The sequence below is a fragment of the Ornithodoros turicata genome, chromosome 7 (assembly GCF_037126465.1).
Source record: "Ornithodoros turicata isolate Travis chromosome 7, ASM3712646v1, whole genome shotgun sequence".
NCBI classification, from domain to species: Eukaryota; Metazoa; Arthropoda; class Arachnida; order Ixodida; family Argasidae; genus Ornithodoros; species Ornithodoros turicata.
Window position 1 is genome coordinate 30,354,735 of NC_088207.1, and position 13,402 is coordinate 30,368,136.

Consider the following 13,402-nt stretch of genomic DNA (forward strand, 5'->3'; position numbering starts at 1 on the left):
AAGACACGACAGCCTGAGTCTGTCGTGTGTTCTTCTTGTCCTGTATTTTCCCTCAAACCCAAAGAAATCGTAAGGTCGTCAAGCCAACACCAGCTGGTCTGCCTACTTATGTTCATCGAGTAAAGACGCACACACAAATACACGGGGTGATGATGAGATGGGCGATTCTACGACCGGTATGATGAGTAAAGTATCTGTCATTTAATTCCAATATCATGCACATCGTAATTATTCTATATGATCGCTCTGATACTTTATTATAGCTGTCGCCTTCTGTTGCTTTCTTCACTTTTTTTCTTTTTTGCGCACATCACTCGTTGGAAAGCAAGTCTATATGATCCATTCCTTTGCGTTCCGGCTTCCACGTTGGTGGTGCCAATTTCTCCATGATTTTCTTCTATTTATTCACTCACTCTTTGCATTCCCGAAGCATTTTGCAAGATGCCCGACGCGAACTGGCATTTAACGAAATACCTGGCTTCTTTTTTTTGGGGGGGGGGGGGGCAGTTTGCTAAATGCCTGACCGAAACGGGCATTTCATGGAATGCCTGGAATCGTTTAGTCATTTAATTAAATGCCCGGTTTTGCGTTCTGCCTGTAACAGTCCTCCCTCCGTGACCCGGCCGAGCCAGACTCTCGGAAGCATGCTTGTCGGCCCGGCCCGGACCACACAGTCAATAAGAAGCCCGGCCGGCCCGCGGGCCGGGTCGGACCTGGGCTGTAGTCCTGACCCCCCCCCCCTTAATTTCTGACGTCATATAGTGCTTCAATGGACTTTAGGTAGTGTATGAAGCCCCACCCCTCAGAAAAATCTTGGATTCGACCCTGTTGGGCATCCGTATATCACCTCTGCATATTTGGCTGTCTTATCAATCTTGTATTATTATTAGATATTATTATTACTATATCTGATTAATTAAGCTTATTAATTTGTACTGACACGACGTGTCGCACCCTCCAACAGTCGAGTTTACATCGTCACATTTTGTATCGCTTCATTTGCTTCCTCTCTGGCGAATGCTGAATGTGAAATGGAACCACAACAGGTCCGTGAAGGGAACAGTCAGATGCAGATGCTTTGTTGCAGCTCTTTGCTTGCGCTGCACACGCTTATCACACAATGCAACAAGCACGTGGCTACGGCCTTCTGTTTGGCCCTAATCCAGTGACTTTCCCAGACCTCCTAGTCCCCTCCCCTAGTAGTTTATCCAAAGTCGCAAAAATGGGGGGTGCAGCAAAAAAAAAAAAAGAAAAAATTGCGGGAGGGGTCATCATTATAGCTATGGCATAAAGAAAAAGTTAGGGGTGTTGGGGGATCTGGATACACCCCCCCCCCCCCAGTTTGGCTGCGCCTCCCTGGCTTTTTTACTGTACACCTCCTACGAAAAATAATAAATAATAGAAAAAAGTACCAGAGATAATTTGAAGAAGATATATACTGGGTGCTACTTGTCTGTATAAAATGGCGTCAATAGTATTCATCCTCGGTTAACTTTTCCCACGACTTAGGGCTACTTTAACCGTCTTTCGCCGGGAAGTTGAAGTCTCCCAATTCAACTCGAAACTTTGCCAAGTCAAGGTTAACGTTTTCCTGCGACAAGTAGGCAGCCCATGCACTAGGTAATACCCCAACCCAGTGCTTCAGAAAACTCTGCTGTCCCGCGACCCATCAAAAATAGAAGATATTTCGCATTTCGCAATGCCACGAGCTTTTCTATTTCAATGAATTAACAGTGATACATAACATTAACGCCGAAATTTAATTTTACAGTTAATTTAGTCAGAGTGAATCAACTGGACTAGAAACCACACAGACGCGCGCGCACACACACACACACACATAAAAAAAAACATGCCAGCAAGAATGGTGGTTCTTATTCGCAAAAGAGAGCTCGAGATCTCGGGGTCCGCTGCCACGAATTTTTTTGTGACACAGAATAGTGGGCAGAGCAGCGGGTATAAGGGCAGCAAGTGCTGTCCCTTTTTTTTTTTTAAGTTCCCGAGCCGTTCCGAGACCCCCGATGAATCTGTCACGAGCCCCCTGGGGGTCGCGACCCATAGTTTGAGAAACGCTGCCCCCAACCCATTTCAAAACACATTCCCCATTGCATTGGTAACAGCAAAAAAGAAGGGGTGCGAAAACCGCCGTTTTGAGACGCGCAAACAGAAAATCCCAGTACTCCTTGCGTACGCGTTGCATCCTGGCAGATTACTGGAATTAGCTGTCCTTCGCGTTTCGTTTTCGCTGACCTTGACTCCTCGTGTACAATCGGCCGAGAGGAGGAGGAACCGAAACAGCTTGCAAACCTCCTCCTCCTTTGTTTCCAGAAAGTTCCCATAGTTCCAAGCAGCGCTAAGCTCTCAGGGATTTTCTGCCTTCATTCCGAAGTCAAGAAGGGACCGCGTCACTTCAGTCCCTCAGTCCCCCTCTCAGCGTCAGGCTAGCGGTTACCGCTAATTAATTACAGTAGCCCTAAGTCGCGGCAAAAGTTTCCCGAAGATGAATATCGTTGACCCCATCTTTGTCAGACAAGTAGATTTTTTAATAGAAATTTATTACGCATTAGGTGAAACATCCTGTTTGTGAGAGAGACTGATCAGTGGCAGGTAACTGCCATTATTGAACAAATGTGGGCGACAATGTTCCGAAGCAGTTGATATGCTGACAAGTAAGAGCACCTGTCACGTGGCATTTCCATAAAGCAGATTTTTTACCCTTCCAATGTAAAACCTCGGATGTGCGTACATACTCAATATCTACGCGCATGCGGTTACACCTATTTCAAGCCGCCGTTGCGGACCCAACGAGCACTTGTACACTGTGGATACGGATAGTGTGAACAGTGAGTTTTAGTATATCGCACGCCATCGCGTTTGTGTATGTAAGGAACAGCGTCGGTGGTTCTGCGCACGCGCAAAACAGAAAGCGAGGTTGGCACACCTCTCCCTGTTTGTAAAGAAATGACGTCATAGTGTTCGACAGCGCCACCAATTTGGTAGACTTGAACTACGCTCGAAGCTCGCGCATACGAACAAGCTCGCGCCCGAAAGCCACGGTCCTGAGGGCATTACGATGGTCCCTGAGAGGGACGCGACCTTCGGTCCTACTTTTCTTTCCATAGGAGGCAGCGAACAAGTGCCCATTCGTGGAACCCAGCCCTCCCCTTCCGATTTGTTTCGGTTTCAGTCTGTCTATACCAACGTCATGATGACGTTTCTCGGGTAGAGGTCTATTCCATACGTACGCAAAGGCGATGGCGTACGATATTCTAAAACTCACTATTATTATCGGCGCTCACCTCTTCTTGCAACAGCGGAATGAAACGAATCGCCAAAATTTGGTACATGAGACTGCGCATGTCCACGTCATATAATTTACCTTCTTGCAACTACACAGTTGCTACAGTCCTATACATTTGTTATTTTGAACACCGACGAGAAGTGTAGTTCCTTAGGAAGCCTTTCCCAAGAAATCCAGCGCGTAGGCAAAACCAACGGAATACAGTCTCTTCCTGTCCTTGTAATCGAGAGGTGGATACTCGGTGTCTGCTCTGTAAGCCTTCTGTACGGATACTCCCTGTTCCTGCGGAAACAGCTCGTCTCCGCGTTCCAAGTCAAGGGCAGCGTTGCGTCCAGGATAAGCAGGGTAGGAAGGGTGAGATGGAGGACTGTAGACGCCGCCGTAATCCGTGCCTGGTGCGGACAACGTCGCGGCAGCTCCTAGAAGAACAACAGGTCCTGGCTGGGGAGTTGGAAGCACGGGGGACTGGTAATTAACTTGAAAGGCTGACGACGTCGTAACCTGGCCGGCGGCTGTCTGCCTGGCTACGGGATGTGATATTTCGACGTAGGTTTGAACCTCCTACGCAGAACAACGCCATGAAGGAGAGAAAAGAAACAAAAACAAAGGGTGATGCGATTACTCAAATCGAACATAAACTTATGCCCGCACTATGGACTAAGTTGCTTTTGCGACACTAAAAATCTCAAATCATCACGACCATCAACAATATTCATAAATGCAAACTATTAGCTCTGCAGCGTGTAAGAAAAGATAGGGGAAAAAAGAAGAAGAATAAGAAAACTGCAGCTCTTGCTCTCACTCGCGTCTAAGGGTAACGGAAAAGCGCATTTCCGGCGGAGCGAGAAAAATGACTTCTAAATTTGTCTTTATTTCCGGGACCATTTCCTCCATGCACAACATTGACTATCGAGATCCTTTCCCTGGGCAATGGCGTCAGCGCACCAAGGGCGCAACATTCGTTGTCATTTCGCCAAACCTCTGTAATTCATAAGTAATTGGAAAGGAAATGTATTTCTTTACTTTATAAAATTCCTTCCATAGTTAGCACGCTCACTCTGAATATATTCTAACAACATGTTTGCGACGGCGCTCAATGAACTGCTGAATCTCATAGTGTAATAGTGCAGACCGTGTCAAGCTCGACTTACCCTTTTCTGAATGGTGCTGCCAGGAGAAAACGAGGCTAGAACGAGGACCAAGAGTGAAAAACCCTGCGTGTGATTCAATAAAGCGAACATGAGTTTATAGGTTAAATAAACAAAACCAAGAGTTGAGGGTAAGGGTAAATGAAGACCTTATACTGTGTTTCCCATCGTACAGAAAGTACTGCCAAAATCGGGTGCTGCCGTTCCATCACGTGACGGCCGCCTTCCTCGTAAGCGACAAGACAGGGGGGAATATGTTTAGTGCAAAGTAACAAAAAAGGGAAGCGCGACAAGACAGGGCTTAATTATGTGGCCATTGCTTGGCAAAAACAGGTGCTACAGAATCCAGGAGTTCACGACAAGAGAGGAAGTCGTGCGCTATATTATAAAGTTATAAACAGGGTTGGCTACCGGAAACAGAAACGAGAAACGGGAACTACCGAAATTCAACAGGAAACGAAAATGGAAACGGAAACAAAATTGTTTTAGTTTACACTACCAGAAACCGAAACGGAAACGAAATTCAAAAGTGGTAACGTTAACGGAAACCTAATTTGCAGGACTCTTCCCTCAGTGTTTTCGCGTTAATATGAAAATTGTATATATCCGCACTATTCTTCCAGTAATCATTCATTCATTCATTCGTTTATTCGTTTATTTTCGGGACTTTCTTTCGTGTTGAGCGTCCACTGCCCAGCAAGATGGACGCGAAAGTTTGGGATGACGTGTTATCTTTGCGCACGAGCGGAGTCTTTTGAAACTTAAAGGCATGTATTTCCGCAACCTAGAGAGGTATCTACTTGCGGTGTATAAGACTCGTGACGAACTTTGCATTAAAGTCTTTAGTGTTTGTGTTTGGTGTGGCTGTCCTTTTGTATCCATTATGTAACTAGGATATCTGACATGAAAAAGCCAAAACCAGACTGTACGAGTTCCGGATGAGAAACAGAACCCAGTACCGAAACTACCTCGGAAACGGAAACGAAATTCTTATAAGGAAACGGAAACAGAAACCGTTACCGAAAATCGTCCAGAAACGGAAACAGAAACGGAAACGAAACGCCCAGTGTTTCAGTTACCGGAACCGGAAACAATAATATTTTCGGTAACCAATCCTGGTTATAAATATAGGAAGAGTCGCACAAAAGAACCAGCACTGTGCATTCGCCATCGAACAGGATATTGCATTGGACACAAACTAGGCTGAATTTTAAGGAAACGGGAGGAGAAATCATAAAATAATTTCATTTCATTTATTCATTTCTTCATCAATCATACGTTTCTTTCAAGTTTCCTATTTCTATCAGCGGTATCGTGCCTCTGTAGCCAATAAATATAACAGAAAATACGGGTGATTACTAAAATCAATAAATACGTCATCAAGCTGATGTCAGGACATGATATGTTCGCACTCACTTGTAAAGAAATGTCATCCATTATGAAGTTGTCACCCTGCAGCGCTCATATCTCACGGAGAGAATCCAGACGCGACTCGACCACCAGCAGGAGATAAACGCTGACTGACTATACCCTCTTGACCACAAGAAATGGAAAGTGTGTCTCGGGCGTACCAGACCGGGCGTACTGCATGGGCAAAAATACCGGAAAGTGGACACAAAGGGTGGAAAGGGGGGCAAAAAAACAAAAAACAAAAAACAAATACCGTGCCCAGTGAAGGACGCGTTCTCAATCGAGTCCTCGTTTTCGTTGAAACAATCAACTGTCCTATAACTTGCATCCGTGGCGTTTATCCGCCCTTTTGCTGTATATGGCTGCCTATACTTGAGGTTAATTCCTGGTATAATGACGCGTTTATACATTCATTGTGCCTTATAGTAGCGTTAATTATAGGCAGACCTGTCACTGAGCTTGTGTCCGCGTTCACCACGTCCTTCCTACCGTAACCTTAGCCGTCATCTACGAGACGACGCCCACGAAGGTGAAGGGCAACGCCATTGTCTTTAGAGGCTGGATCTCGGAAGACACACAACAGCGTGACTATTTGGTTCTTCAGAGCGATAGGTAGGGTTGGTTTGGGTTGCGTTAGGCTAGACTAGGCTAGGTGTGGTCGGATGGTGGGCGTGTACTGGATGATCTACTTCCTGCAGATACCGGGGCGGACAAAGTATTTTAATACCTTGCCTTCGGATTTTTTTTACTTTCGATCTACGACTTTTTTGTTTTCAGTACTTGCAACTGAGTAGAGTCCAATTGTCGCTTTATTCTTTCTACTGTTTCTCTATTACTTTTACTTCCTTACCTTAGCATGTTACTCTTAGCGCGGCGGAGTACAGCTGGCATCCATGTTTATGAGCCTTGCATCCCCATTGTAGGGTGTATCTCCATAGGCAGCCGGGACGAGCGTACCTCCGCTGACCACGTGCGCTATCCTCCCTCCTGTCTTCGTCCTGTCTCTCTCTCTCTCTCTCTTGTGTGGCCGTCTCAAGTTTACGGTTCCCATGTACCTTGACATGCACTAATTAGCCGAGCAACGCGTTTTGTAAACATATAGGTACCGTACGGGAAGTCCCCACTTTTACACACAAGCTCATGAAATTTCGAATTTCGTTAAATTAGTGACTTGCACGACGCATTCCATCTGTTTTCTGTTAGTGCTGGATTTACTCAAAATAAACAGGATGTTTCTCACACGCGTACATTTATCGCCATCTAATGAGGGGCACCAGCAAACTCCTAAGGCAATGTCTTCCAGGTTGTACCAATGAGAACATGTGGTCCCTTCGGTCCCCTGATACCGTTGCCGTTTTCAGAAGAAAAATCCGTTCGATAGGTCGTCTGCAAAAAATTCATGAGGGAAAACATTTTTATTTTATATTTTATTTTGCTCATTGCGCGTCTTCAGAGACGCGTCTTCCCTTCACTCCCAATGTGAGAGGGCGAAGGAGCGCAGTGCCGCCTTATGCGTCGAAGATGAGCCTTAACTTTTGCACTTACACAATATAATTGTGCGCCCTTCGTCCATACTCATCGCCTTCCGCTTTCAATGTTGGCAGCCTCTATTAAGGACAAAGACATATATCGAAAATGGCTGTGGTCCATAAGGAAATACGCAGACACTCAGGCACGGTTTCACCGACGGCGATTAACATTCGAACCGATATCAACGGCCCTTAACTTGGATTTAGCGCTTAACTCTGCTTCACTAAAGGGGTTTATTGTCAGCATGTCACCAACTCAGATTTGTAAAAAAATGATTGAGTGTTACCTTCAAGTTTTAGCAACCCAATTGATCTCGGTTCAAAGTTCACCAGCGTTGGTGAAACCGGGCCTTAGCCTCAGACTGATATGCACCGTTCCAATTCATTAATCGTACGTCAGAAGGCGCTGCAAGTCTGCCAGTCAAGACAACCTCCAGCAATCCGGTTTCTGTTTCATAGCCTACATTCACCGACAGAAGTGCGAGAAGATGTTGAGCGTGTTGGGTAAGTAACATGATGATAAAGCGTTTATCACCATGTTACGTTCACCGAGCCCCCTTTTTCATTTAGAATGACTATAAAAGACGCTGCGCTTACATACTATCCGGAGACATGTAAGGAAGACAAAGGGAACGAGAAGTAAGAATAAAAAGAGATAAAAGGGAAAGAAAGAGGAAGAGAAATCCGCACAGTGAAAATGCAGGCAAGTGCCACGGCTTCAGGACAAGATGAAAAAGACAAGAAGAGGTAAACGATGCCTAAAATGAAATGAAAGAGCCATATTCCAAGGGAACTGTGTGGATTACGTGTTGGTGCTCGGGCGGGTACACACGACGGTGACCAAGGCCAGCTTGCACCAACATTGAGGTTGCTCAGTGCCGTCATTGATAGCTTTGCCAGTGCTCTACGCGCGAACAGTCTTGAGGAGAGTAGCCCTTGCCCGAAGCACTACCGAAGCTACTGAGGATGCCACTGAAGAATCTCACCAATGTTCGCGCAAGTGGATCCAGGCTGAAACTACAACTAAAGAAGAAGAGGAAATGACCATTACAGTGAGAGAAACAACAAAATCTCCGCTTTGCGACAGGGGACGTTATCTGCTGCTGCGATCGTTACACAATCTTTCAGTCTACTCGGTACAATCATTCAGATCTTGAGCGACGGCAGCACATGCCCTTGAACTTAGCCACTGATACAGCCATCAAACTGCAGTTACAAGATTACACCTCTAATTAGTAGACCTCACCGACCGCCGGCGGGGTCGCGATAGTGCACGGCCGACACAGAGATAGGAATGCTGATGTCGTAGTGTAATCGGTGGGGCAGGGTGCTACCTTGCCAACAGAGACTTCGCACCCGCCACTTGGTGGATGTCTGTAGGGCGTCAGAAGTCATGTGAGCTGTGGAAGTGCGATCATGACTGGAGGTAAGCGCGGATAAGATTTACAGTATCCGCATCCGGACGATATCCGCGCTAGTCAAAACAGGTGCATCCGCACCCGCACGGATACTGCACACCCGCGGTTATTGCATTTGTACGGGAAAAAAATCTCGGCATACAGACTTTCTCACGAACCATTTTCCTGAGATGTGTCGCCCTCTCGAATGTCGTCTGCTACTGACGGAAAAGAAATGCCTGCGAGGAGGCGCCGCAGTTTCATTTTCATCTTTTGTTCCTGCGTCTGTTCGCTTTTTGTGTATTCATCTTACGTCTCGAGCCCGGATTCTACTACTTCTGTCTGTACGAAGTTTGAGTGTCCGTTTGATGTATGCAACCCCGCCGTGCCATTCTATGCCAGACCGATGGGCTATGACCTATGGACACTGTTTTGAAGAAGAAGAGGAAGAAGAAGAAGAACCTTTCGATTCTTGAGCGTAGTGCAGCCATTCTGCATTAAAACTGTTCGTTATCGTTCCTGGATCCTTTCTCTACATTTTTTATACCGAAACCATGGAAGCGTAGCTTCCTTATTGACGGAAGGGCTCCAGGAACGTGAAAATAGTAGTAGCGTTACCGTAGTAATGGTTCCGGTATGATTGCTCCGGCTGTTGTCAGACAAAACGAGAACCGCGCATGCGCTGTGCGTTCTGAGGAAAATTGTCCAAGGCACAACATTTAATAAGCTATTGGACACTTCGGTGCTATTGTGGATTCACTGCGTGCTCTCAATTATGGCTTCCACAAAAGGACGTCGACAGAGACTCCGATGCTTATTTGCGGTTAAAAATGCGGATATCCGAGGGCACGGCAGAGGCGCGCGGCTTTATCCGATTGATATCCGGATTGATTGATTGATTGAGATATAAAAATATGAGAGTACTCCCACATGATTTAATTCATTAGAATTCTCGTTAGAATGCAAACGTGGCGAAATGGGGTGGGATAGAACGAAGATTGAACATGGAGTATATGCACAAAGTAGGGGTGGGGGTGGGGGCGAGGCTAGAATGTCCGACGGTGCGGGTGTTTACATTGTTCATGCCATGTATTCGGATTGAAAGTGATTCAATTTCCACTCTGTGGTTTCTTTATTTCAAATAGTTAATATCAAAGCCCGCACAGCAATCGGCAGTGAACACATTTCGGGAAGAAAAAAGGAGAAAAAACGAAAGAAAGCAAGAAGTCAAGGTGTACACAGTGTGTCAAGGCCTTTATCAAGGTGTCAAGGTGATCAAGGTGTCCTTTTCTGGATCCTGCTGTTGTTGAACCTTTTTCTTGCATTAAATCAACAGAAGTGGACAACAACCCGAAGTATGCTTCCTTAGTAAAGCTGTTCGAGCTACTGCGGTACGAATGTTGGAATCAATCAACGATTATATTAACAGAATGTTAGTTCTACAATGTTATATGCCTCTTATGAGATTTTGATAAAAGCTGCGAATCTTTGGCACCCCATAAAAGTTGTGTTGTACTTTGTTTTACAACTGTGTCTGCCTTCATATCGATCAAAGGAGGTGTAACCGCTGTAATTACTGATCGCGAACAGAAATTACCCAAACATGTCGAGCTTCCGTCACGACAGACAGTTCCGAGAAGCCGGAATGTCTCCAACAGGACATCAGTATTTTTACAAGTATCCCGTACACATTAAGCATTATAACTGACGCAACGGCTCGATAACATTCCCGAGCAACATATCCTTGCGACAGAATAACCTATATTCTGTACCATCTAACCTGCACCATGCTCCCGGCACACAAATCATCGAAGGCTGTCTCGTACGCCAGCAATCTACGGGCAGAGAGAGATGTGATGCAACGACTGTAATATTCAGCTACGAAATCTACGTCTGCGCAAGGTATGCGACACGCGCCATCCGAACTGACCAGTACTTAAAAAAGAAATCCAAATTGCTTAACACAAAATGTATTATATACCATTTTACAGAGCAGCCACTGTGTGGCGCAATGTTGCTCGATCACGACGACGTCTAGCCGCTCCGGCTCTTTGGACTGTGAACACTTCCATGTCATTACTAGCGGGTTTAGGGGTCCCGCTCATTGGTGGTAGCCAAAGTCGTGCTGAAGACTGAGAGTGGCTGGGTTCGAATCCTACCCCCGGCTGTGCTGTCTGAGGTTTTCCCTGGGTTTTCCCTGGGTTTTCCCGAAGACTTTCCAGACGAATGTCGGCACAGTTTCCCCTGAAGTCGGCCCAGGACACATACTAAACCCCTGTCTTCCCACTCCTTCTTGCTGTCCACATCTGTACGCAGCTCACAGCCACAGTTGCTTCGCGACGCTAACGCGGAATAAAAAAAATTATGTCGTTGCTTCCCAATAGTTACGCTTTGTTTGCATAATCCAGAGTAGCTATACAGATGCAAGTGTACCCACATGGCTTCCATCTTGATTGTTTTCCCATAGGGATTTGGAGGTGTTTGGTTGTAACTTCGGATTGCAACGTTGAATCGGTTTGAAATTTATCACGGCGAAATGTACCAACTAGAGTTGCACGCGGGCACAGGAATTTTCCACCTACACTGAGTATTTGGTGAGTACGACGCGCCGGCATGGGTGAACTTTAATGGGTAGCTACCCTGTACTTTTCATAGTTTCTTGATATACCGCTCAGGTTTTTCCTGGTTTATATTTGACACGGCCGATTGTTTATTGGTAATATAATTGATAACTGCAAGCCGAAGTTGCTTTTCGCAGGCCAAATCGCATGTCCGAGTCTTCAGCAATCTTCTGATATTGATATATCGGAACTATTGTCTAATTACTTTAGTCAATCTGATTGACAATTAATGCCTTTATTAACCTATTGGTGTATTGACTCTCCTACACTGTTGCCGTTGGTGTCAAGTTTTGTGGTGATGTTTTCATGTATTCCGTCTCAAAATGTATAGATTTGTGTAGTTTCCCTTCCTTTTCTAAATAACGCGTCCTGGAGTAGCCAGTCCCGAGTGGCTCGAGACTAACATCTCCATTTTTTTTCTTTTACAAATCAATCAATCAAACACAAGGCCCCTTTTTTTCTTTGTTCTAAGAAATATATCCCCCCGAGGAAGGGGCCACTAATACACACGGAAATGAGAGAAACAAAAGAACTAATATCTCATTCGCTCCCCGATTGAGCGATCACAACAATGGAGCGCGCTTTCGTCAAACGTCTTTTCTTTCCGCTTCTTCTGTTTTTTTTTTTTTTTTTGCGTGGCATCGCGCTTTGTGTTTCTGACTGATTGAAAAGAATTACACTTTATTTGTTGCTGACGGGGCCATGCCATCGAAGATTATGGACATTTTCAGGTCACTTCTAGTGATGTGTATGGTGATATGTAATAAAGAGTTCCTCATACCGATGTAACTCTCCTGCAAACTACAAGGCTGCGGAGCTATTTGCTTAAAATGCATCGGAACTCCAGTCCCTCACTGACCTTAATAAACGTTCTACAGCGGACAGGGATAATGAAGTGCGCGGCGTCGGCGCATGCGCGCCGCAGAAGCTTTATTGAGATTTTCTGTAGATACAGAAAGCAGCTTACAGAAGCAAACATCGTTCGATCATGCTTAGTTGCCATGTTATATTACGTTATTACGGGTACAAAATGAAAGTGTCGTGATACTATCTAACGGATGTTTCGTGGTCATCCACAGTGTATGGAGTGGTGAACAACAGCGCCCCGCAGCTGCGTTCTCTTCTTTTACGCACTTCTAGATTCGTTCTGGACTGTTCTCGACTGTTGTAGACGTTGACTGTTCTAATGCAATGTGGTGCAAAGGGCGACACCGCGTGAATTCTTAGCCTCGGGCCCAGAATGATTTATGTACGTTTTTTATTTTATATACCTTTCAACTACCTGAATGGTTCTAAAAACTGCTTTGCGTTTGCGTTACACAGATTTCTTTTCTGTACCTGTGCAGAACTTCGCAATGAAATTTAGTGATTCCTAAACACACACTAAAACAAAGACGAAGAGACATAAAGGAGGGACCAGAAGAGCTCTGCTGCGAGCGAGTTGGTTAAGATCTTCAAAAATAATGCCGAAACGGGACGGGGGGGGGGGGGGGGGGGGCAGTGACAGCACAGACAACACGACAAGATGATTGTGTTGTCCGTGTGTTTTCTTCCAGTGTCGCCTTGATTCTTGCAGACAAAGGACGAGCACACCCCACGCACTGAACTTCAACCAAAGCAATTTTTATTCAAAGCCCGAGAAAAACAAACAAACAAGGTAGATGATAGAGAAGGTGTCGTTACGACTGGAAGCATCTGACACAAAGGGGGGAATAAAAAGTGCCCCGGTTGAAGTTTAGTGCGTGTTGTATGTTCGTTGTTCGTGTGTGTGCGTCCTTCACTGTTAAAACAGAACTTCACCACATAGCACACTCCCAGCCAATCACCATTCCGGATCATATCATTGTGTACCCTAATTGGTTGAAAGGGGTGGGGGGCAGGCGCCTATCTGGACGCCTGCTTCTGTTTTCAACAAATCAGGAGACAGAATGGTATCATTCGGAATGGCGGTGGTTGGCCGGGAGCGCGTTATGTGGCGAAGTCGTGTTATAACGGT

The 13,402-nt window shown here is 45.6% G+C and overlaps 1 protein-coding gene across 1 annotated transcript in view; it reads right to left on the bottom strand.

Annotated features, from left to right (window-relative positions):
- Positions 1-3,283: 3,283 nt before the first annotated feature.
- The window catches only part of LOC135400790 (uncharacterized), a 94,389-nt gene continuing 84,270 nt past the window's right edge, over positions 3,284-13,402 (bottom strand). The window contains exons 2-4 of the mRNA XM_064632708.1: positions 5,866-6,033; positions 4,453-4,515; positions 3,284-3,862 (exon numbers count right to left, since the gene is read on the bottom strand). Of these exons, the coding sequence (XP_064488778.1) occupies positions 3,452-3,862; positions 4,453-4,515; positions 5,866-5,886 (495 nt within the window). The 5' untranslated portion in view covers positions 5,887-6,033 and the 3' untranslated portion in view covers positions 3,284-3,451. The remainder of the gene's footprint in view (positions 3,863-4,452; positions 4,516-5,865; positions 6,034-13,402) is intronic.